We start from the raw sequence: 25,837 nt of genomic DNA, 5'->3' as shown, positions 1-25,837 counted from the left end.
AGGGGGCTGGTGCAGGATATGGGACTCAGCCCATTCTGGAATAGTGCAGGGCAGCAAGCCACTGCTGAGATCCAAGAGGGATGGGGAGAGCAGATATGTGCATGTGTATATGCAGGTGGATATGTAGGAAACAAGGGCAGACAGTGATTTTGCAGGAGGACTGCTGCATATCCAGAACTTGCCGTATGTTGACCTTGGGATGCACTGAAGTCTTCTCCTTCAGAAGAGATAGCACAGCCAGATACAGGAACAAGTTATACATTCTGTACTTATTTCATCACATTCAGACACATGAATGGCTGAGGTGTGCTCAAACCTCTGCAGCAACTTCTGCCAGCTTAGTCCACAAGAAATGATACAGTGCCTGTAACACCTTGTTAGGAGCTTTTACCTTTTCCTGCTTAATTTCCTGTATTTCACTTGTCTCTGTATTAAATTTGGTGCTGCATTTTTTAACCATGTTGAAAAATGTTCAGTGTGCTGTTCAGTGGGGTTTTTTTTCATCACAAGAACACTGCTCTAGACTTAAAAATTGGCACTGAAGTAATGTAAGCTATATATTGAGTAAATGACTACTAAATAAATGAGGCTGTAGTTCCCTCCACAATAAGTGTTGAATTATTCCAGATTTTGCAAGACAATCTGTATTCCAGACTTCTAGCTGAACTTAGTGCAGAGTATGTTTCTAGACAGTAGTGTTATTAGAATTGTTAGCAATAGGCTGTCAGCTTAATTATGGTAGCTGGCTGCTCCTAAAAAAAGTGAGTTGTTTGGGATGAAAGTATCTGTGTGAGAACCTTCTCCAACTTCTTGCAGATCTTGAAGTCGGTACAGCAAAGCAGGAAAATGCCTGTGGGCAAGCCTTGCTCAGATGCCTTATTTATAGGTCCCTATTAGCATTTTCTGTTTCAACACATGAAACAACCATTGACTGAATCACAGGATGACCTCCACAGTTACTGAGCTACTGAGCCACAGCTCTCTGACAGGGCACTTGGAGATTCTCTGCTGTTCAGCTGGCTTGTCTGTTAGGCTTTTGTTTTCGTTTTATCATCCAATCCATATCAGATGCCCTGTGTGTTAACATGAGTCTGAAATGCTTAGGAAGAAAGAAGTGCATGAAGCATCCTGGAGATGTCTTGTGCTCTCGGTTGATGCTTGAAAAATGCATTCATTCAAAATCGAGCATGTGTTTTCTGTCGTGGACCTGTGCCCTGGGATTCACTTGCTCCTACATTAAATTGCAACCCAGTCAAAACCTGTCTGCTTCTGCACAGAATCTTCCTTGCTTGCTTCAGGGACCTGAGATGGAGATTTGCTTTCTGGTAGGAATAACTGGGCTTTGTAGTGGGGCCATCACCAATGCTACGTTTGCAATAGGACTGGTAGTAGAAACACATTACACAAGTGTCTTACATTCTAAAGCAATTATTATAGTTTACTTTTAAATTATGTTTGCAAAATGTCATCTGTTGCATTTCAAGACTAGGGCTAAGGCAATATCCAAGAGCCACAAAACCTGACTGTAACAGGGTGCTGCACCCTGGGGAGTGAGAATGAAACTGGAGGCTCCTTCAGGCAGGCAAATTTCCACCGGGTGTGTGCAGGACGTGACCTTGTGCCAGCTTCTTGACTAGCTGTGCAGCTACATGACCAGGCTTTTTCCCCTGCTAAATTCTCCTGACAAACTGATACTCAATGGCAGTGAGCTATGCTGTGTCTCCCAAACAACTCTGAATGAAACCTCTCTGTCTCCTCTTCATCTCATTTGCCTGTTTATGTGAAAATATCGGGTTCCTCTGGCATTGGATTTCTCTCTCCTTCACTAATGTTAGTTACCATGGGGACTGCTAATAGGAGCAAAGCCAGTGATTTACTCAAGTAAAAGATGAAGACATTTCAAAGTTATGTTCATGATATGCACTGAATACCTAGGTTCCTGAAGAATGGATATATGAGTGAGGATTGTTGTGTGAGTGGCCTGTAAATACTAAGTAAGGGGAGTGTTGTTCTTGCCTTCAATATATCTGGCATCATAAAAGAGTGTTCTGGTACTTTTGCTTCCATGTACTCTGTGCTATACAGTACAGGGATTTCTCTATGAAATAGTATTTTCCCTCAGTTTCAAAATACTTGTAAAAAAAATACATATCCATTGGCTGTGACTGGCATTTTTAGGATAACAAACAAATTCTACAAAGTTTCAAAGAGAAAGAATACTCAGATCTTTCATACTCAGAATCCTCAGATCAAGCCAAAGACTTGATTTGGCCTGAGGTGAGGCAAAAGGCAGATTCCCAATGAGTCCCTTGAATGAGGTGACAAGTGTGTTTATGTGTAGGCTGCTTGCTGAATGGCACCAGGCAACTGTTCAGAAAACTGAAGTGACTTTTTTTTCAAATAGAAGTAGATGACTGAAAGAGATTTCAAGAGTTTCCACTTTTCATTATTTTGTAAGATTTTCCTCCTTGGTGGTGGCTTTCCTATAGAGGACGAATTAAATGGAGAGAAGAAGCTGCCAGGAAAAATTTCAGAACAGGCCATCATGAAAGATTTGGTATTTGGCTGGGGCTGCTGATAAATCTGCTGAGGAATGTGGCTTCCAGGTAGCCACTGACTGGGTCATCCTGCATGATGTGGTGACAAGGAAAGGATGCAGCTCTGTAGCTTGCCTCTGCAGACCTGTGCCACACTGCCATGAGGCAAGGCAATGTCCACCCTCTGTCTTTGGTGCCAAGTTTGTTCAGGCACTGATTTTGGGTACAGTACAGGTTTGGTGCATGCTGAGGGAGCTGAGGAGGAAAAGGGCACATGTTGAGGTATTCTGGTTCAACCTTCGGCTTGCCCTTGGGATGCATTAGGTGTGTGTTTCTGGTCTAAATTCAGCAAATGGTACTTACAAGGTTAAAAAAATCCCCATGCCCGTCTTTCCTCCTCCCACTCAAAAAAACGCACCAAAAAAATGCACACACATATAGATATACACACACACACACACAGAAGAAAGGGTGTAGTGGAGGAATTTGTACGAAAATCTTTTTTTTTTTAATGTCTGGTAAAGACTTATATCTAAAAATGTGACTTAGAGCTCAGCTCTTTTCAAGCAAAGCAGAAAATGTATGTATGCTTTACCTGCTCAGCCCTGTTTCAATTCGGTATATAATTTCTTCCAGCTGACCTTTCCCAACCTGGCATTTATATTTTGAGGGATTGTCCTTGAATTGCTCACCCTTATTCTGCCTCCTTCTGTCACTAACATCACAGTGAGATAGCTAAGTCAGCATGGAGTGCTTTTTCCCCCTCAGACTACTGCAGAAGTAAAAGCTGGAAGTTGTGCAAAATGCTGTTAGCCAGATTGAAATTAGTGAAGACAATTCACCCACATGCCAGACTATGTGGGTAACAATGACTGAGTGCTGAAGGGCAGAAACCCCTGTTCTTGATCTGCCTGTTTTTTCGGGGCACTTGCAGCTGAGGCTGCAGTGTTACTGCTGTGGATGTGTTCACTGATGTAGGATGAGGGGCACTCTTTAGTAATTCTGTGGGGTTCCACCTAAGGCCTCTCACATCCCCTTGCACAGTCCTTCAGAGAATGCTTCCAACTGTAGTTCAGCCCAGGGAACCTTCATATCCAAAGTAAGTCATCCCAACCTCTAAAATATTTCATTTACCCCTTTTTATAGCAAGGAGAAAAAATATGCTCTTTTGTGGGGTTTTTCCAGTGTGGGTGGTGATGGAACATATCCTAAGCCAAGAGCACTTTTACAGCCCCAGCTCTGCCCAATGTCACTAGTTTGAATGGCTGTTTCCAGAGAACTATGAGAAATGTTTATGGGGGTTTTTGTTATTTTTTTTCTAATTGCATCTGCTGTAGAGATGCCTACCTCTGTTGATATAAAGCTCTGTTAAGGTTTTTTGAATGTACAGTGTTTCACTTTTTATATAGTAAGAATTAATTCTGATTGAATACTTTGCTTCACTGAACTGTAGATAAGATGAATGGGGGGCTGCTGGCTAAGAAAAGGCTCTCACAATGTGTTTTAGACCTCAATGTCCCTGAGCACTTGATCTATTGATGGGTTTTGTAATGCTGTTATCCTGCTGATCTAGTTGCAGGATTTTAGCTCATGCTGCAGAGCGCCTGCGGAAGAAAAAAGGGAGGAAGAAGTAGTGGTGACCCAGTTTTTTGCACGTGTGTGCACATGGAATGTCCTGGATGCCCTACAAGTCATTTTTGGTAGACAGTTTTCTTTGTGCCGGGGTCAGTCTCAGAGTTTGTTCTCCTGCTGATGTTCTTGAGGGAAAAAAGAAGCAGGACAGAGTGGATGGTATGCTCTGTGTTTGCAGCATGTCGTGTAAATTTTTTTTTAAATATCCAGAGTTGTGTCCCTCATACTACCTGTGGCAGGTGAAACTGGGGTTTTAGGAAGACCGAAGGAATGCTTTAGGAATGTCCTCAGATGTGTCTCTTGAGGCTTAATGCCCCTTGGTGCGAGCTGTGCAGAGTGAGGGAGAGAATTATTATTAACAGTACACTTTAAAAAAAATGTGGTGGCTAACCCTCAAAATCCCAGTGCTGAAATTGCATTTATCTTCTTCCAAATGCATTCTCAAACCATAAACTTAATATTCGCTTGGAGGGAAACCAGAGATATTTTTAACTGGAAGAGACCAGGCTGCAGGGAAGGGGTGTTTAGCCCAGGACCACGAGCATTTAGTGCTGCTTCTTGGCTCCAGCCTCCCTGAAGGGAATGAAAAGCAACTTATTTTCTTTGTCCTTGTACCATTGCAGCAACACAGTGCCAGTGACTGCCTCGTTGCATCTTGGAGTTCTCCCAGCTTAAATATTTCTTTAAAACAGATACCTCCAGGGCCAGATTCCAAGTAGTTTACCCCTTCGCATTAGGTATGCACCCATATGGATAATTTACATCTCAGGCACTCTCATTATACATTATTCTTGACTAAGAAACTGATAGAAAATACAAAACATTAATTATGAGCATGATATCCAAAATCTGTACAAATAGTGAATGTTTTGGTCTTATGAGAAATCTGTTCTCATGTCATAGGCAGGGGCTGTACTGATTTGGATCCCACTGTGCAATGTGTGTAGAAAATTACACACGACTGGCCCAAAGTAAGGTCCTGTTCAGGTTCATAGCTATTGCCATTTATATCAGTGATGACAAAGTTGCAAGGCGGAGGGATATCTTTCAGTGTCTGTTAAAATTATTGTTATTTTTTCTGTCAGATATAAAATGCAGTTGATACCTACTTCGATGCCTTCAACATGTTTTCAGAGCTGGCATGTAAATACACATATATCAATCCTTCCTGGTAACTGGCTGGTTGCCAAAGCAGCTGAATGCAGTCACAACCCAGTTTGAATCTGGACACACATCTTGCAGCCTAAATAAGAGCCTAAATAAGAGATGCTAAAAAGGTCATGAGCTGTTGCAAGAGTCAAACCAGCATTTATCCACTCTCTTGGATACTGTTCTAGGAGTTCTTCAAAACTTCCCAGTACTCTGCTTGTGGGTTTCCTGAAGGGCTTCTTGCAGGGGGCAGATCTCTACACAGTAATTGAGGTGGTGCTGTGTAACTTCACTAATGTTTTAGAGCAGGAGCACTGATTTGGTTGCAAAGCTACACGTCATTGTTTTGTTGCAGGGGTTTTTGCTTGTTTGTGGGGTTGGGTGGGTTTTTTGGTTTTGTTTTTTTTTTCAATTGCCTCAATAAATTAATGCTATCTGGTGTTAAGGTAGATGGCCAACAAGAAAGAACCTATCAGGAGTCACTGGCTTACCTGGCCTTCCCTTCAGCAGCAGTGGCCTCAGACATCCAGCTTTGGTAGGTCAGGACATTGGGGGAATTATCTGAACTGCCTGGCTGGTCTGTGTGCTCTTTAGACAGAATTACTTACAACTAAAATCAGAGGATGAGGATCACTGGGACAAGTCTCTGTCATAGGCATGTCCTTTACACGCGGTAGCTGCCCTTGTTCCAGAGAATATGGTCTGCATGTTCTGTAGCACAAAACCAGACATGTCTGAGTGTGTTTCAAAGTTGATGCTTGCCAATATAGATGGTTCTTTCTGATCTAGACACAAGCCTTTGAAATTAAAAAGAGAGCTGAATGAGCTTTTCTTGTAAATGGGAAATTTTTTACCTCCATTTCATGGGGCTTCCATAGTTTTTAATTAAATGCGTGTTAAGCTAGAGCAAGAAAAAAAAGTAATTTTTCTTTGTGGCTATTTATTGTGATTATCTATTTTCAAACAACTTGAAATAGATGAAAATTACTGAGACTGCATAAAGTAATTTTGCTAATTTCTGAAATTTCATGGAATTTGGCCTATGGGTTTAAGAAACCCGTAAAACACACACACACACACACACACACATTGGGATTGCACTGGCTGTATTTCCATAAAAAAATTAGGCTAAGAAGGTCAAGCTGTGTTTAGCCCCAAGGTCAGATATCACACATTGGAAAATGTGCCTCTGTTCTTGGTTACTTCTAAATGAAAAATATTATTTGTTTCGAACAATTCCTAGCACTGCAGTGTTTCCCTGCTTTATTTAAGGTTTTCTGCAATTAGAAGAAAATGAATAATGCAAAAATGGATTTGCAAATTAATAGGTTGAATTTATGGTGCTAAAAATGAGGCTGCATTATGAATTATTCATGTATACCTGAATGAGCACAATGTTTTCTTAAAACGTTTGTGAGGTCCATAAGATTCAGAGTCTCTTTCCTCACCAAAATAGTCTTGTTTGGTAGCCAAAATTAACAGCATCAGAATCACATGAGAATAACAAAAAAAATCCCAGATGAAATAGGTTTTATGAGTCATATTCATTAAATATGTAGAAACACAATGATCTGTTTTAAATACAGACTACAATTGAAAGGAAAGAATAGTCTAAATATTATACAATCAATGTGGATGTTTGTATTTGTGGAAAGGAAAGGTTGTTAGAGGGTGACACGAATTATTTGTTCAGAAACTTGCATTAGAACATGTTTAAAAAGGTTCAGCATATTTTATAAAAGGGCAGAAGGCCTATTCCAGCACAACCAGCTGAATGGAATTTCCAGGTTTGGGATTCGAGTGCCCTGAGGACATGAGTTCAGTACTCAGCTTCTGCAGCTCTTAACATTGTTGTCTTTGGCCAGAGATTCCAGAACCACAGGAACATCTGACAAAGGTGACAGACTGAGTCCTGACTTCTATCCTTCAGATCTGAAAAGGGAAATATTTAGCACTACAAGAATGGGACACATGAATGCTGGTGTACTGACAGACCATCTTTATGCTTGTGTTTAGCAGGAACATCCTGTTAATTAGACACGAGGCAAATCCAGAAGCCCCCACCTGAGGCGCTCCCCTCTAATTAGTGCTCTTTCAAGGCTCTGTGAACTCTTGGAGGAGGCAAAGACCTTTCTCCTGGTCTCTTTTGCATGTGTGTGGAAGATTCCTGAGTTTATTTGTAGAGATAAAAGTGGGCTCAAACCCTGATGCTTTCCAAATCATCATTTAGATTTCTCCTATTTAAAGCCAGATCAGTCTCAAAGCCCTTTGGGTAACCTCTGTGGATGCTGGGCTTGTTCAAACCAGCTTCCTGAGAAGTGAAAATCTCAAATATAACTATGAGTTTTCTTTGCAGTAAGTGTCTCCAGCTTCCCTTCCTCTGTAATCTCTTCCTTTGGGGCAAAGTGACTCAGAACTGCTAGTGGTAATGAGCAGACCATTTTGACTGATGAGTGCTTCACACTGATTCTGTGATGCTGGGGTAAAGAGCACAGAAAATTCCCAGAGTGCAGCGTAAAAATGTGCTTCACTCAAACCTCTTTCTTCACACTGATAAAGGGAAAGGAAAAAACGGGTGTGAGGTTAAATACTGTTCTATTTTCAAGCTCTGGTTTTTAGATACATGCTTTTCAGTAATAAATATCACTCTGTTTAAGCAGTTATCTATGCAGTTAGAGCACACCAGGCTTTTGTCAGTGCTGGGATCCCAGTTTGCCAGGTGCTGGGCAGTGAATGCCAAATTGTTCAGAGCCTAGTGAAGCCAAGACACTATGAATGGACAGAGCAAACTGCTGAAAAGAAAGGAGAAACGTGAATGGAAAAAGTAGCTGTGAGAACAGATGTACATTTTCAGGCCAGAAGCAAATGTAATTAAGAGGCTTTGAATGATTTGTAGTACTTGCATACAAACGTCACATCTTTAACTTGCTTTTCTCACTTTCTCCCTGGATCTCATCAGATGGACACTCGAGTAGAATTTTGTACAAAAGGAATTAGAGGAAAAGAAATATTCTATTTGTTACATCTGGGAGACTCTTTACATCTGTTTTTGCAAACACTCACTAACAGGAGTTTTCCAAGTGGGGAGAATTTGGTTGATGACAAGATATTGCTCTGTCAACATCACAGGATTTGAAGAACAGCTGCTGGTTGTATTTGAAGTGAGAAGTGGAAGAGAGGAGCAGTGTTAGCTCTGGACTGGCAACTGCTGAGAAAAGCAATAATTTCTAAACCACTTGTTTCTAAAATGTGGTGGCTTTGTGCTAGGGACACTAACTCTGAAACATCTCGGTGCATTTGTCCCCTTTTGTAATACCAACCCATCTCTGAGACACTGGCTATGGCTTCCTTTTTTCTCTCTTCCCTCTCCCGTGATATTTGTCAGTGCTTTTACAGCTTTTGGCAGCTTCCCAGCCAGAGCAGGTTCCCTGCCAGCAGAGTCCCCTCATGGCAGCTCATTTTATAAAGGGCTGACTGCTTTGATGGATGATAAGGCCTTATAAGGAGAAAGAAGGAACAAGGGATTTTTTTATTTTTAAGGAAAAAGTCCCTCTTACTTGCATCTGAAACACACATTGTAAACAGTCAGTCCAAACCTTGCAGGCTTTTATCAAGAGGGAGCCCATCGGGGGTGAAAGCTGTTCCTCTGGTGCTCTATGTGTGAGACTGGGTGTGGGAGGTGGAAACATTAAGACAGGAAAGGTTAGGAAGTTAAAATGAGAGCAAATTAGACTTTTAGGCTATGAGAGAAAGACACAGTGAGTGGAGAGAAGGGAAGAATAATCAGTCATGGGAGAAAACTGAAACAAAGAAAGAAAGAAGTAGGAAAGAAGAAACAAAAATTATCTGTAAGCAGAAGAGAAGCTCAGGAGAGTGCTGGAGGAAAGCGAGGTTGGTATATGCGGATCCATGTATGCACACTTGGTAGAGCTGAGGCCAGGATAAAAAATAAATCATTAGAAAATATAAAAAATATAAAAATGTATTTTTGTTGACCTCCCTTCTCATCAGTCCAGCTGGTACCTCTCAACGTCAAATTTAATATCGATGTTTAGTTCTGCAGGTATCTGGTTGAGCCTCAAAGCCCTTGACCATAATCATCTTGTGGAGATTTGCCTCAGTGCTCATAATTATTGTGGACACAGAAGGAAATACATGTTTTGCTTAGTCCAGTGTTTCCTTCATTTTGTGTGTCCTGGCTGGACCATGATGTTGGCAGCTACTCAGCTTTGCTCACTTTACCTTATCTTACCTTAACACATATGTTGTTTATCAGCTTATGAGCTATTCACATCTTAAAAACCTCTAGTGCAATGTGAACATCTCCTGTGGATGATGTTTCACATCCTCTGGCTGTAGAGAAAAATAAAATGACATGTTCCCTCAGTGTCCATATGATCTTTCTACAGCATCAATATGTCACTTCATTTCCTTGCTCATTTCAACAAAACCCCTCATATGAATGTTATTACTCAGGAGCATGTAAATTGTAACTTAAGGGAGAGATCTGTACAGATCTCTCAGCAGTGGCAAACCCATCCTACATGCCTGTATGCTTGGGTATTGCTCTCGTGGGTCTCAGTCCAGACTGTCTCATTACAAGCACTGGATTTATAATTGCCTTTTCCAGCGGCAATATGCAGCATATTAATGGTTACTTTAAGACTTTTTCCTCTCTCTTTTTTTCTTTCCCCTCAGATGAGAAGAACTTCAGGACTATAATCAATTTAAGGTAACTCTTAACTGTCTAGAAAGAGGGTTATTCTGCTTTTTGAACACCTTTTTTATGTATGCCTGTAGCTCTTGGGGCATTCCCATCCCATTCATATTTACTGCGATAGCACAGACAAGTGTTCTCTGAAAATGATGCATCAAGTCTTCTCTATTTCTCAGTAAATTTCCTGTCTTCCTTGGGTGCCACAGGTGGTGTTCTCTGTGTTCACACCAAGTCAGTGGTGTTGCCCATCTTCCTGCTGCAGGCTGTGCTGTGCAGGCTGGCACAGGCTCTGCTGCCTGCCTGCAGCCAGCAGGAATGGCCATGGGATCTGCTCTGCTGGAGATGCCTGTGGAACAAGGAGGGAGCAATTCCAGGACAGAGGGATTGAGATGGGGTGAAGCAAGATGTGCCTTCAAAGCATAATGATGTTCTGAGTACTTGTGGAGAATCTGGAAAAAGGTCCCCTTTTCATTGTATTTTTTTCCCCTTGGTTACTGGTTGCACATACTGTTTCAGTCATTAGATAATGTGTTTATACCTCTGCCTGGTTTGATTCTTGTTACCCCCTACCTTCAAGGCTCTGTGCCTGCTTCTGTCTTTGATCTAGCCTAGTTCACAAACCACTTTCCTTAGGATATAGACAGAAGTTTTAGGGTTTAAGAGGCACTTTTCTGCTTAGCCACGACTGCGGTTTTATGGGACATAAGCACTGACCTGGACTCTGGATTTTTCAAAATCAGCTCCTGGATTCCAGTGAAGGTAGCAGGTGCTCTCCATTTCATGTTGAAGTTGTAGGCATTCCAGCCTAATCTCTGAGTTGCAAATGCATGCAGATTCTCCCCATCACTGCCTGGGTGCTGGAAGAGTCATGTCTTCTGGGATTATGCAAAACTTCAGTTTCAATGGGTTTGATGTGAGCATCCAATCTGACCTCCTATACTACAGCCTTACTCCTATAGAGTATGCCTGAAGGTCATAAAAATAATATAAATGAATTTAAAAAATATGAGAGTAAAAGTGAAATAAATTAGTTAAGAAAATTCTAAGAGTAAACGTGAAATTCAATGTGTTCTGCCTGTGCTTATTTTGTGAATCTTTGCTTCCTCTGTCAATCAAAAAGAGATTAAACTTCCTCACTTGCTTAATACTTGGTTAAACATTACACAGTCCATCAGCTCCAGATAAATGTGTCCCCAATACATGGGACTTCTACTAATATAACTTGAGCTAAGTAGTAGTCATTAGGGTAAATCAAATACCACAGTGAAATGGCTTCAGCTGAAGTTAGGTGCAGTGCAGTCATGGCCCTCAGGGCATGGGGCTTGATTGCTTACAGCCTTTGCATGTATGTTTCTATAAGTGCCATTTTCTAAATGAAAAATATCTTCTTTCTTTTTTTTTCTTTTTTTTTTCCTGTTCATCCTTTCAATCCATAATAAAGGACCTCAAGTACTTTTTGAAGCCTCCTTGAGGGAATTCTATTTTTACTGTAATTTTTAAAAGGAAAATAAATGGGAAAACAGGGAGAATTACAGTGTTTCATCATGCTCACCAAAATCTCACCTTGTTTGAACTCAGCAGTCAGAGTATATTCAAACATCACGGAAGCAGAAATTGTTCAAGTTTGTGGAATAATAGCCTTTAAAAATTCACAGAGTGCTAAATATTGGATGAATAGCTGAATGAAAATTCCAGACCCAGAATGTGGAAAGATTAGTCAAACTTCCCAAGGGAAATGTAGCTTGAGCAGCTACACTCTCTTTCTAAGCTGCCTATCCCTTCTCCCCCAGGTGTAATTTTTGAACCCACCAGTCACCTGAGCAGATCTGATGGAAGCAGGAGGTTTCAAAAGACAGGGAGCTGTTGCAAGTTCTGTGAAGGTGGATAGTTGGAAGGGAGGAACAAAGAGGCTCTGCAGGAGGATAGAAGCTTTTCATGCAGCTTCTCCATGGGGCTCAAACCCCCGTGCAGCAGGTGCTGCCCTCAGTTCATCAGCCAGCAGGACAAGGTGGAGGGACGTGGAGAGAGCCTGAGGTGTCTGGGTTGATTCAGGGGGGGACCATAGGCTGGACGTGGTGTGCTGAGATCAGGAGGGTGCATGGGATGCAGAACATTAATCACCAGGAAAGCAGCTTCATTAATCTTGTTGGGAATGGAACTACTTGTCGGTGCTGTGTGAAGGAAGGGAGAGGGGTAAGGAATCTCTGTGCAGTTATATGAACAATTCTCATGTGTAGTTCAACACTCAAGAATGCAAATATTACTTGAGCCCTCCTCAGCCCCTTCCCTGATTCTGCTAATAAAGCGTCAGGAAGAAGCTGGGCTGTTAGAGCTGGGCAGGTGGGACTGGGAAGGCCCATGTGGGACTATGCAGGAGCCAGCCAGGAAGGGCTGGGCACTGCAGCTCAGAGTGATGCTCCTTGGACACTGCCTGCCTGTGCTGGCCCCATGGCTGCCACTGGTCAGCTGGTTACACAGGGGATTACCTGGTGCCACAATCAGGACCTGTAACTACATCAGGATTTTTAAAAAAATCTTTTTTTTGTGGTTGTTGGGGCTTTTCCTGTTTTTTGTTTTGTTTTGTTTTGTTTGGGGGTTTGGGTTTTTTGGGGGGTTTGTTTGGCTTTTTTCAGGGTAGGATGCTGCTGCTGAACAGAAACAAGATGTCTTCCAGTTACAGCTGCAGAAGCTCTGTCTGGTGATGCTTTGTTTATCTTCCTTGTGGGGATTGTGAGAAAGGAACCAAAAACACCAAGTGAGCTCTGCTTTAAGGGATAACCTCTATGATATCTCTGCCTTTGCATCAGAAATGTACAAATAGAAAATGACAGCATTATTTTCCTTTCCCTCTTTTCTCACTGCAGTATGCTTTCTCCCCTGCCTGGCATACTGATTTGCTTGAGAATCCAGGCAGCAATCTGGTGGAGAAAAAAATTATTAAGTACATACAGTCTTTGCTCAGGACTATGTCATCACTGGACTCCTACTAGAATCTAGTAGTTTTTTTCCCCAGATCTCAAAGTACTTCAAAATAAAATAGTGTCCCGTTTCAACAATGTCTTTCTTTTTTCAAACTTTAAACAAAGAGAATGACTGAAATATCATCTCATGGATAATTTTCATCTCTGACATCTCATGGATGTCTTAGAGATCTTCCTTTGCCTCATATGTGTCATACAGCTCTTTCTCAAGCATTTTTGCCTACTTGAGACAGCATCTTGCAATGCCAGGATATTCTGATTGCAAGGCCTTTTTGCATTTAATCTGAATTTTGGCAGTAGCAATGAAGCTTTATGCAAGCCTTGAAATCATCAGGAGAGTAGCCTAGAAGTTGTAAGTTAAATTAAAATTATGATTGTGCTCTTTTGTGTCGATGCTCTTATTTGTGAGACTGGGAGATGTAGTCAAGCTTGCCTCTGGTATGAAATTTTAAAAAATATGCAATTCAGACAGAATTAGAAACTTGTTTGAGGATGGAGCCAAGGAAAATGGTAGACTTGACACTGAACCCCAGGCATGAGTCAATCTAGTAAAAAAAGATGTTGAAATTTCCTTGTTAGAGAGAGAATTTAGTTATTTTAGAGATTGGTGATGCAGATTCTGACCCAAGGCTCACCCAGCCCAGAGTGCTCTTTCTGACAGTATCCATAGGTGAAGACCTATGGAAGAGTCTGAGCAAGACAGGTATGTGTGGTGCTTGAAGTTCTCCCAGCCTTCACATTTTTGAACTCAGAGACTTCATGGCTGGATGTGGTCCCAGGGCAGTTGCCCCCTGTGAGAATATGTCCAGCCTTCCCTTGAAGCCACAAATCTTGTACCATCTGTAGTGCCCTTTGTCAAGGAGCTCCTGCTGCCCTTTTTGCTGTTACTTTGGCTCCTTCAGGCTTCCACTGCTGACCCCCTGTTGCTGGTACTGTTACAGAAGCAGATAATCAGTCTTCTTGCAGACTGCTTTTGTATACCCAGAAGTCACCTCTTTCACAGACTGATGTGTCCTACCTCACTCATTTGTTCCTTGTGCAGCAGCTTTCTCTACCTTTGATCTTCTCTTCTGCCTTTCTCTGAACATTTGCCAGTTCTGCTATAAAACTTTTGAGGAATTTTCTTGCTCAGTTGTGTATGATTCCTCTGCAATTTTTCACAGTTGGTGCTAGTCCTTACTATCCTGAATAACTTCGTATTCTTGATAAGCTTTCTCACTTCATCCTTTTCTATATTTTCCATAAATACACTGAAAAGCACAGACCCCTCTTGAACTGTTGCTTACTATTACTTGAGAAAATGTTGCTACTCTGTTTCCTAACTGGGCAAAGAGTTTCCATGGATGCGTGTTTTTTTCTTCTTGGTTTCTTCTGCTTTGGAAGATATTTTTGAAAATCGAGGCAGCCAATGTCAACCAAATTATTCTTATCTACAGGTTTGTGGATCCCTTTGCAGTTCTCCAGGCAGAGCAAGAAAGACCTTTCATTATAAAAGCCCTACTAACTTTTCATACTCTGATCATCCCAAGTAGCTTGCGCTTCTCTAGTTGACCACTAATTTTTTTCACTATTACAACTCCTCCTAATTGTCTTGGTTCAAAGGTCAGGCTGCTTTTCCTGTATTGCTTCTTGTGATTATTTTAGGAATTGGTGCCACTTTGGCTCACAGCTGTGACTGAATGTTGCAGTGTATCCTGGAGCTGAAGAGATGAAGAGATGGTCTCCAGGAAATCAGCACCTACTGGTGTCCTGGCCCCATCCTTGGCCAGTGCACAGGACACATCACACTGTTCTCAAGTGAAAAACTGTGTGCTCAGAGGAAAAAAAAAAAATAAAGCATAAATAGGTAAGCTAGGCTGGGTGCTCACATGGGAGAGGGGTGTTCAGTCCCTGCTGTGCCACAGTTCATTCTCTCTCTGCCTCTCTCCCTGCATGTGCTGTGGGCGTAGTGGTATTTTCCCAGCTCACAGGGTTAGGGTTGGAAAAGTAGACTGCAGACAGCAAGAACCTTATTTACTACTGGAATCTGTGCCATAGTAGAGCAAAAAATAGGTGGGTGAGCGTACTTACAGTGCCAGTGGAGCATCACTAACCTTGTGTGACAGAGCGAGGGCTAACACACTACAAATGTGTTGTGGGGAGGGAGTGGGAAAGCCCTGGCTGAGCACAGTAGGATCAACCTTTCCTCATGGAAAAGGTGCTGGGTTTCCTTGTCAAAACATTGCCTTGGGCAGGACTTTTCAAACAGGGCATATTTTGTCTGACTTGACCCTTTGTCTGTGAGCTTTTGGGCCCAGCTTAGGATTGTAAACTCATACCTTCAGACATGCTGGAAGTTCTTTGTGGTCTGGAGATGAAACTGGGATGGCAGAAAGGGACTGTCACAGAGGGGCATGCCGGCCCCATGTCTGCAAAGAGTAGCTAAAACTGGCTAGAGTAGTTATTCCTTATATAGCACTACACCTCTAATTTAAGCTTCTGTGTGGAAATTACTTTCAGCTGGTAGTGATTTGCCATAAAAAAAACATTGTTCTACTTGGTATTATGAGAGATATCTCAGGCTGTCTGGGGCACATTGAACTGTGTGCTCTCCCTGCTTCATGCATGGTGCATTAGTCCAGCCACACCTAACAGAGGCATTTGCATGAGTAATTAACTGCCATTTCCTGCAAATCAAATTACTTGGAATTAGAATTTAAAATTATTTCCAATTACTGAACCACACTTGTTAGTGAGAGCAATGTATTTACTGTGCCACATTTAGAAAGGGCAGAGGCTCTTAACTCTTTCAAGAGAGCAATTATTTCTGAGAAGCGCAGTGTGTCCAGGGATCCCAACCTTATTTGCTTTACACTGCTAACAACCACTGGAGCTGGTGATGCCGTTCTCACAAGCGAGACAAATTAATTTGCTTCTTAAATTTTATGACTAGAACAACATAAAATTTCCTTTATTAGCATCACATTTCAAGGACGGTTGTATGGGCTTCAGTACAAAGTTGGTTTTTGTTTTTAAATTATACAAGCAAAATTGTTCAGAGCCTTTTCACGACAGGCTGTAAAACTGTATGAGCAGATGTATAGATAATTCTAAATTAAGATGTCCCTATTATCACTTAGAGTATCAATTTAACTTGCCAGTTGGAATGTTGCACTAATATTAGAGAATAGTATTTCCTAAAAATATTCTTTAAAAATGTACAGACCCTGAATTTCCTCATGTCTTGTGTCTGACAGTGATCAGAAAAATTGTATTTCTGTCTGCGTGAAACACAACTAAATAATAAAAGGGATTATGTAAAAATGATGAAGCTAGGACATCATATTTTAAAGTTGTGCTGTGGGAACTTTAGCTGGCATCAATGCGTTGAAGAAAATAAATGTATTCATGTTGCTTGATTCCAGAAAACCAAGCCTTGCATGTAACTTAAATGACTTCCTGGCTATCTAGTGTGGTTTCACAGAGTCAAAGCCTTATTATTAATGTCTGCTTGAAGAACACAGTGCCCTGTTAACCATTAATAGGAGTCAATGAATCCTAATTGATTCAGTGACCAGGGAATATTTGATGTTCAAGATCATAAAATATTATGAGATCAGACATTAATTTTTGCTATCTGCTGCTAGAAAAGGAATGGATTTAGTTAAAAGGAATACTAGAAGTACAACTTGTTTTTTCTGTATTATATAAAAGCATAATGACATTATGTAGCTAACTTGAACTGACAAGAGCAATGAAATGTAAGGTTAAGATTCTTACAACCTTTAATCTTGCTGAGGCTGGAAGTACTGCAGTGCACTATGCAATAACACTACAAAAATAAAGAGACCAATTATAATTGTAAACAGGGGCATGGAAAAAGGAGAGCTTGACTCATTGCTTATCAGATTTATTGGCAGACTGTTAAAATAATCATAGAATATTCCCTTCTGAAACCAACAGAGGTCCCCAAACAACCTGAAAAAAGAGCATTTGCCCTAAATTTGTATCCTCTCACCCCAAATGTCACCTTTAACTTACCCTATCAAGTAAGGGCATGGGTTTAGGGAGGAGTGATGGCAGGAGAGGCATTTCATTGGTGCTGCCTTCTTTCTCTTGCTCAGGCCAGACAGTTCTGCTCTGGGGAACCTGCAGTTCTTCCTGGAAGGCAATCATAGGTGAGCTCCTCCGCCAGCACCCACACAACTCGAGCTAGGGTTTCACTGACTCTTATGTCCTAATTGCAAGGAAAGGCAATATTTATGCTGTTAAAGGGTGTTTGGACCTGTGCTGGAGGCTGAAAAGGGAAGTGCATTATGAAGTGGGACATCAGAAAATAGAAGGAGAGGGAAGAGGTGGGGGTAGTGAGAGGAAGATGAAGCAGGATAACATGGGTGGATGGAGCAGATGAGCAGGCTGATGGTAAATGAGCAGAGCTGTTTGCTGCCAAGCAGCTCCCAAAAGGCAACACTGGGGAAGAGACTTGTCTCTGTGAGGCCTGAACTTACTGCTTCCCCCTGGGCTATGGCTGAGCTTGTCAGCTTGTGTCAGCATGTTTTCAGTGTCCTCAGGAGGATTTGATACAAGGGTAATGAAGAGTGCAGAAAAGAAACCCTTTCTTAAGCCACCTACTAGCACGAGAAGCCCACCAGTCAGAGGGCCATGGTAATTCAAGCCTTTGCCTTCTGAAGAAAAGGGTGACATACTTTCAGAGATCACAGTGATCTGCCACAACCACTGCCTGTAAAAGGACCTGGTTTTGAAACAGATGAGGATTTAGCAACATCTGAGGCATTTTTTGCCACCATTGCCAGAATGCCAGAACAGCTGAACAGTTGCTTGGATCTGTCAGTTTGGTATTTGTTCAGAGACTCATCACACAGTTTTGCTGGACAATTAGTTCTCTGAACCTACTCTAATAGGAATAATGCTGGGCAGAAACCAGACAGGACAGTGCTGTGCAATATATTTAGCCAGTTAAATGGTTAACAACAGAGCTCCTGTTGTGATTCAGTCATGCCAGTAGCATAATGCCAGCTTCTGTCCTCATCTGACACTTTCATGCTGCTTGGAAGGAACCGCTGGGGAAATATGCTTTCACAGATTGTTAGTTGTTCAGCCACAGCCCTCAGAGCCTCGTATAATAAGGCAGTGGCTGAGGAAGGGGAAATAACCAAGTGCTGGTCACATACCACCTGTATTTTTGCTATCAGCACAACCTCAAAGGCAGCTGATTCTGGGTGGGAGGTAAAGCTTCTCAGAGGTCACCTCAATTAACATTTGGACAGGGGCCTCGTCTGGTTTCATAGATAAAGCTTTGCTGCTTTTTCATTTACTGGGATGAACCTGACTAAAATGAGCAATTAGGTTCTCATGCTGCAAAAAGCCACTGACAAAGCTCTGAAGTAAGATCCTCTGTGTATGTGTGTACCTTCTGGACTGACTACCTCACAGTGAGCAGGGACAGGACGATTCTGTAGCAGAGAGAAAGCAGTACATATGTCCTAATTATATTTTATTTTGGAGTGAAATCACACTGAAAAGCAAACACTTGCAGTCAATACTGAAAAATGAGCTTATTTATCTTTTTGGACACAGAAGATGCTCCAGCATTGATTAACTGTAATGGACTGCAGGGCACTGATTGCAAGGTAAGATATGATCGATCGCTGGTGGGAAGATGCTTGGTATTGGGGCAGCACCTTGGCAACCTTTAAAAGAGCATCAGCCACGCGTGCAGAGCTGCCCCAAGCTGAACTCCATGTGCTGTGAGCAGGGGGTGTGTTGTTGCTGCAAGATAATCTGGGAGCATCAGGCAGGGCAGAAGTGGTTCTGTCACTGTATTGGTGACAAGGCAAGGTGAGGGTAAGGATACTGGCAGAATGCCTGGACCTCTGAGTTCACTCATTTATGGTGCACATTGTATTTTCTAGAAATACCCATTCATAAGTTTTTAAGTGAAGTAACCTCCATGGAGTCTGAGTTTCTTCTTCCTCATACCAATGATGACACTCACAATGTATCTGTAATGTGAAGAGTACCACAGTGGGTTTTGCCTGTGTAGATAGTGCAATCTTTTCAATTAATTTAGATCCCAAAGATCCAGAGGAAAATTTCATATAAAATTTCATTTCCAAGCTCTGTATGCATAAATCAAATCTAAACCCTGGAAGAAACCACATGCCAAGTTCACTGGCTGGTAGAATAGCAAACTTCAAGAAGTTTAATTGTCCCACACAGTTGTATTTTTCAAACAGTCCAGTAATATCCAGTTTCAATTTCAGAGAACAATTGTCTGTAAAGAAATGTTAACTGAGTAAAGTGAATTGTTTGAGCAGTGCTGGGATTTTGAATTGTCGTTGTGAGAAAGGCTTTTTTCTTTTTTTTTTTTTTTTCTGGACCAGCCAGGGAAAGCTGCAGCTTCTTTCTATAGGAGGGAAGATAGTGAATATTAATCACCCCCGGCAACCTGTCAGGTAGTGGATTGCTACCCAAGAAAAGTGATTTGCTGATTATCTGATATGACAGGTTAATAAACCAATATTTACACATAGGGTAAAAGTAACAGGAGAGTTGAGCAAGAGATCTGCATGTCCTGAACTCAGGTCAGTGATTTGTGTGGGAAAAACGTTTTCCTTTCTGGGCTTGGGGAAATATTTTTGTCAGGAAATACCATTTAAATTCTCTGTGTGCTTGGGATTTCTCTTTGAAAAGATCATTCAAGAAAAGAGCAAGATTGGCAATTCTGGGTTCCCTGGCTGACTTTCCAGCCTCGGGACTGCTGTGGCACATGCTGACCTGACCACCCAGCTATTCCACCCTCCCTGGGTACCAAAATATTTGACATTATCAGACACTCTAAAAATGTTTCCCTCTGTGCCTGGTGTCTCTGTGGATTACCTGAGAGCTGGCTCAGCATATGTGCTGTTCTGGACCTTGTGTGCTGTTCTGGGCATTTACTTCCCCGTTTCCCTTCATAAGCAACAAGTGCTGGAGCAAGGGAGAGGGAAATACCAAACAGCATCATCCTTGATGCAGCTGAACCTGAGTCCCAGTGACAGCTGATCCTTGGCCACTGACTCTACTGTGGGAAGGGAGGAAGGGTTTCACTTGGAGGTAATTCCAGGGGGTTGCAAAGTCCCCTCAGGGAGATGTTCTCTGTTAGGCTGGGTGAGGAGCCTGTGTGGGAACTCCACTATCCAAGCCAGCCCTGTAGACAGCAAGGTGTGACCCCTGGAAGGAGAGCAGCTGGAGAGGGTAGAGCTAATGCTGGAGAGACCCACCTCAATGATGAGAGGAGGCTGTGGATGCCCTTGACAGTAAGGACAGAGCTTCAGACTTGTGATAAATTTCTTCAGGGTTCTGGGAGAAGAAATTCATTCAAAGCATGTAAAGAAAAATAAAAAAATTCGAAACAAGCAACCCACAAAAAACCCGAACCCTTTGAACATTGCTATTTATGATTACATAGGAATTCAAGGCTTCCTTCATGTTCATAGCTGGAAACTGTTTTCCTAGATAAAGTTTTAGAGGCTTAGATGTAATCAGCTAAGGAACTCTTCAAGTAAGCTAAGCCGTGTTTTGATTTGGTGCAAATAAGAAGTGAAGTAATAGGAATAGCTATTCCTGGAACAGCTGAAGCTTTGAAATGCTGATTTAAAATGCTCCATGCTGCCATTCAGCTGTCCTGTCATAGCAGTATGGAACGAAAGACAGTTTTCCTCTCTGTGAACATATAAAAAGAAGGATATAGTAACAACTGGAAATAAAAATCCAGCTCTAAAAAATAGGGGAGTTAGTTTTTTTCTTCTTTTGCCTTTTATTTTATATTTTTATTCTATTTTTTGTCTTCCTGTATTTCTTCTTAGCATCAAAAAAACAATAGCAATGTTTCTCACATCATCTACAAAGGACATCCAGCTATCATTTCTCTACTGCTGTTACCTCACCTAACATCATGATCTGAAAAGTCTGATCATGTGGGGCACGACTGTAAATTTGCTATGAACACTCGTTCTCCTGCATCATGAGCTGACAGAGAAGAGAGATCTGGGGTGATGCCTGTGCTGCAGTCAGAAGCCCAGGCAGAGCAGGCATGGGCTCTGTGGCCCTGGGGATGAAGGCTGGGGAGCTGTCAGAGTCCTTGCCCAGGTCCTGGGTAAGCCTTTGGCATGCTGATAACTGTGTTGGCTCTGATAATGGAGCTCGTTTAGGTCCACCTATATATATGCTTCAGCCCCACACCTTGGGCAGTAGGGTCATACAGAATCTGCCTTTTGGATTTCTGCCTTTGCATTCTGCCCCTGCCTTCCCCTCTTTGGCCCCATATGCAGAGAATGTTTGCTGTGATATTTTATCTGGAAGAGGCTCTTATCAGCCTGCTGGCCAATTGGAGGAGAACATTGCTACCCCTCCTTCCTGTTCCCTAAACACCCCTATTCTGAAGAGGTTTTAACAGTCTCTATTAGGCTGTGTGCTCCCATGGGGCTATTCAGAAATGGCCATTACTTTTCCCCATCAGCTGGTATCAAAGGTAACTCACAGAATAAAACAGATTATAACATAGCCTATTACGAGTCTGTGCCTAAAAGGGATTGTGGAAAAATATTTTGTCTTTATTTTTCCCCAATTTGAGGCAAATATCTTCCAAGGTCTGTGTTATCTGCAGACCTTTAGTGATTTCATTTAAGTTCAGTGATGTTTTTGGGATCTTTGTTTAGAGTTTTAGTGAGTTTCTGAAATCTCAGCCATGCAGCTTTACTTCAGTGAGTAGCACTACTAATGTCCACCAGTTTCCTGCCATGTGGAAACTCACTCCTACAGCTTCATGGTGGTAATATTGGTACAACAACAGCAAATTCCTCATTCTGCTATGAATCTGGGGGCAAATTAGTCTCTGGGTTAAATTTAAGTTATTTTCTGGAATCAGAAATACTTTTAGGAGCACTAATTGTCCTGTTGAGCACAACTAATGGTCTGTCTGATAAGACAGATCCTAATAAATGGATTATTCTATTTAGAAAGATTCTAGTGAATTCTGTCTATAGTTAGGTTATTTCTTCTGCCTGTAATACATAAACACAGGGAGTTTGCAAGTGAAGGGTGCTATACTGAGGACAAATGGGAGGAATTGCTCTGTTGTCTTGTGCTTTCGTTGCTATGGGATGTAATTCTATTACCCACTGTACTGTTAGATTTCAAAAGGGTAGTTCATAAGCACTAATAACATTTGTGGCAATCTGAGCTAAGTTAATGAAAAAGATAATCAAATCTAATGCTCCAGGGCAAGATATATGATATCTCCAGGGGTCATAAAGAGATCAAACAACTGTCTCGGGGCAAGGGGCCATTGTATGTGTGAGTGCAAGAAGAGGCAAGAGGCAGCAGAAAAGTGAGGGTCACCTTGCTCAGAAGCACTGTGTGCTGGTCACTGGCAGAGGCAGGAGGGGATTGCTAGATATGTCACAGAGATGGAGACACTTATTAAGCTAATGATATTTTTAGTAATGCCAATACCTAATAGATAAGTTTCAGCTGATCCCAGACATTTGGTCTCAATGTGTTGATTGGAAATTGGATTAAGTAGTTCATACATGGTTCTACCCTTGCCCACAGCAGGCATATACTGAGTTGTGAGCTGACCAATGACGGCATTGAAATAGCCTTTGGAATTTTTTTTTTTGGTAAACACAATCTTCAGTGTGAAACTCACTTCTGAAACAAATGTAGTATTTTATTGTTCTCTAGACAATACCCAGTGGTGACTTTTTCTTGCTTCTAACTATAAACACATATTTTTTTTGTAGACCCTTTCATCACCACGTGTAGGTATATCACTTGAGGATCCAGACAGAGGCTTTGTGTTCCTTGTAGGTATGGAACCAATAATGTTCAGCAAAGGACACTTGCAATGGGAACTGTAGCCAGCACCCAAAACCATATTTTCTCTCAGACTCGTGCTGTATTTATTGCAAGTACTTGCTTCATCTTACTCTTCACTTTTGTACACTCACTGTGAGCATTTGTCTGTTTCTACTACTGTTCTCTTTAACACAGAGACGCTTTTCACTACAGTAAGACTTCTGTCCAAGTTTCAGCCAAGGACAGGCTAATTTTTAGCAGCAGCCACTCAAAGAGCCTGGAGCTGTGTGAGTGTGTCTTGGTTGGTACTCTATAACCATGCTCTTCATGAGGGAGGCAGAAGTAAGAAATTCTCACTTCCAAGGAGGATGATGTGGCTTATTGATGTTGCCAATGTGTTTTTCTCCATTCCTCTGGCAGCAGAATGCAGGCCTCAGTTTGCTTTCACCTAGAGGCAGTACACCTGGAATTGACTCTGGAAGCAAAGTCCCACTATCTGCCGTGGACTGATCTAGGCTGCACTGGAAAAGGGTGAAGCTCCAGAACACTTGCAGTTCTTTGATGACACCATCGTATGGGACAACATGTCAGAGGAAGTTTTTGAGAAAGGGGAGAAGACAACCCAGATCCTCCCGAAGGCCAGTTCTGCATAAAACAAAGTAAGATTAAAGGACCTGTCCAGGAAATCCAAGTTTTTGCAGTAAAATAGCAAGATGAATGTTATCACATTCTCATGGACACAGTCAAAAACCAGCAAAATACCAACTGTGTTCCCACCAACAGGCAAGAAGGAAACAGTTTTATTATCTCATTGTTGTTTTCAGTAAATTTTTCTTATCTCAGCTAAGGATATCTGCCCTTTGTCTGCCTCACTGGAGGGAGGGGGAGGAGGGAAGTGGGTCGTGGTTTTCATTTTAGTGGGAACACTAAACTAGGTAATTCCGTTCCTACACCACAACTTCTCATACCAAATCCTAGCCATGTGAGGACATCAAGTGCTATAGCCTGTGTACATGGCCAAAGGTAGATGATTAAGAAAAACAAGAAGGCTAAGGACTGCATGAAAAGGTCCCTCCTTCCATATGTCTTCCTAAGCCTCAGAGACTTCCTAAATTAGGTGTTTTAACTACTACACTTCGCCTTTGATAGCTAATCAATTCTGAACTTTTTGAAAGTGTACAGCTTACTAATTTTCCGTAGCACTCAATAAGAAGTCTTAAGAGTTCTCCAATAAAGACCTCTTAAAATAAAAATGTGTGATGAACAGGTGTAATTTGGTGCCTGTGCCCAGTGTTATGTCCATGGGTGATCGTTGTGTGACTGTCCCACCATGGGTCCATCCACTACTGGCATTTGCTCATCACATATTTTTACTTTGAGGAAAAAATATAAAGGGCTATATTTGCTATTAGAGTACTTTTTTTTTTTTCCTTCAGAAGAATAACAGCTATCCAGAGAATTTAATGGGAAATATTAGAGAAAGTATTTTGGGACCAGAAGCCTTTAGTATGATGGTCTGTACCTTCTAGGAGTGCTTATATGTTTTTCATGCAGTGGAGTACTTTGATGTTCTCAATCAACATTTTCTGACTTTTTTCCATGTCTGTCAAAAAAAGCTCCATTAATTTCTAGGAGTAGGGCTATTTGTAAAGTTTCTCCTGACTTTTTTGAGACTCAACCCCACCCCCACCCCCCCCAAAAACCAGCTGCTAGTCTTTGGGTTTACTGTGGAACAGAATAAATAATTGTAATAAATTTTATAGAATTTGTCATTATAATATTAATCACATTGCTATAAAGCTTGGATTGAAAAAAAAAGTTACAGAAAACCTGACTCAAATCTGCTGTACAAAAATTAACTGCTTCCACCCACCCTTTCCCACAGTTCCTCAAGACATCATGTTTCTCTTTTAAATGTCTACAATATAGAGTTATTTAAACTAATTCAGGTTGTGATTAAACAAGGTAGACTGGGGTTTCTGTGGGGTTGAAGTTCAACCTAACAATTTTCAATACACCAAATAAATAACACCAAATAAATTCTGCTTAAGTTAATACCAAAGAGACTTTTTTTTAACTTTCTTTATTTCTCTGCTCTACAAAAGAAAAATTAATATCACCTCTAAGGAAGTAAAAGTTATTCTGGAACAGTGAGCTATTACAAAGTTTCCAGCATTGCAAATAGAAGTAGGTATTTTAAACAACATCATTCACCCTTCTATGTTGCTTCTCTCTTTCAGCACAAACCTGTCTCTTCATAGGATGGATTCTCAGCTGGAAAGCATCCAGATCCTAATTTATGGTGTATGTGAATATTCAAGGTTAACATATTCCCTGTGGGAGAAACAGTCAGTACCATTCAGAACAAATTCTCTTTTCCTTCCTTGCCACAGAGTAGGCTGTTGAAAATGTGTCTGATGAAACTGCAGGTTCCTTCTCTAGTCTCATGAATTAATTTAATGTTTCTAATTGGGATTAGGTAAAGTACCTCTCCCCAAGACTGGACAGCCAGCAGGTGGGGCAAATGAGTTTAAATATGTACTCTAAATCAAGGAAAGAGAGGATAAATTTACCTATTTTCTTTTTTCCCTACATGATAATTGCTTTTATTCCTATAGAGTGTACTGGTATTGGTATTTTTTATACATGCAACCCAAATCAATGACCCACATGTCCCAGGTCACAAACTGACTGGAGAATAGGAAAGACAAGATTCATGGCTTGGATTTTCAAGCAAACTGTCCTCTTTGCCAGAGGTAGATGGAAGTTTATTCCAAACTTTACTAGATTAGATTAGATTAGATTAGATTAGATTAGATTAGATTAGATTATAATGGATTTGGGACATAAACACAACTTTTGCATGTCCTCTTTATTACATCTCTGATGGATTTATGCAGTCCCTTGGTTGGTTCTGGGGCCATCCTTCTTGCATAGATCCCAAATATTGCCTATAAGGACTGGTACCTACAGGATCTGGG

General features: G+C 41.4%; 1 protein-coding gene across 6 annotated transcripts in view; it reads left to right on the top strand.

Moving 5' to 3' along the window:
- IYD (iodotyrosine deiodinase) overlaps nucleotides 1-25,837 on the top strand; it is a 66,818-nt gene that overhangs the window by 27,036 nt on the left and 13,945 nt on the right. For 2 of the 6 annotated variants that reach the window (XM_088161738.1, XM_088161734.1), the window contains exons 1-2: nucleotides 23,277-23,515; nucleotides 24,962-25,043. The exons of 1 other annotated variant lie outside the window; for it this stretch is intronic. In XM_088161738.1, the coding sequence (XP_088017864.1) occupies nucleotide 25,043 (1 nt within the window). In that variant the 5' untranslated portion in view covers nucleotides 23,277-23,515; nucleotides 24,962-25,042. Of the gene's footprint in view, nucleotides 1-23,276; nucleotides 25,044-25,096; nucleotides 25,161-25,837 lie in introns of those variants that run through there. 3 more of the 6 variants (XM_088161737.1, XM_088161733.1, XM_088161736.1) reach the window with 2 other exon arrangements.

The sequence above is a fragment of the Sturnus vulgaris genome, chromosome 3 (assembly GCF_052056855.1).
Source record: "Sturnus vulgaris isolate bStuVul1 chromosome 3, bStuVul1.hap1, whole genome shotgun sequence".
NCBI lineage: Eukaryota > Metazoa > Chordata > Aves > Passeriformes > Sturnidae > Sturnus > Sturnus vulgaris.
Note: the sequence above shows the minus strand (reverse complement) of the source record. Positions and strands in the feature narration are given on the sequence as shown.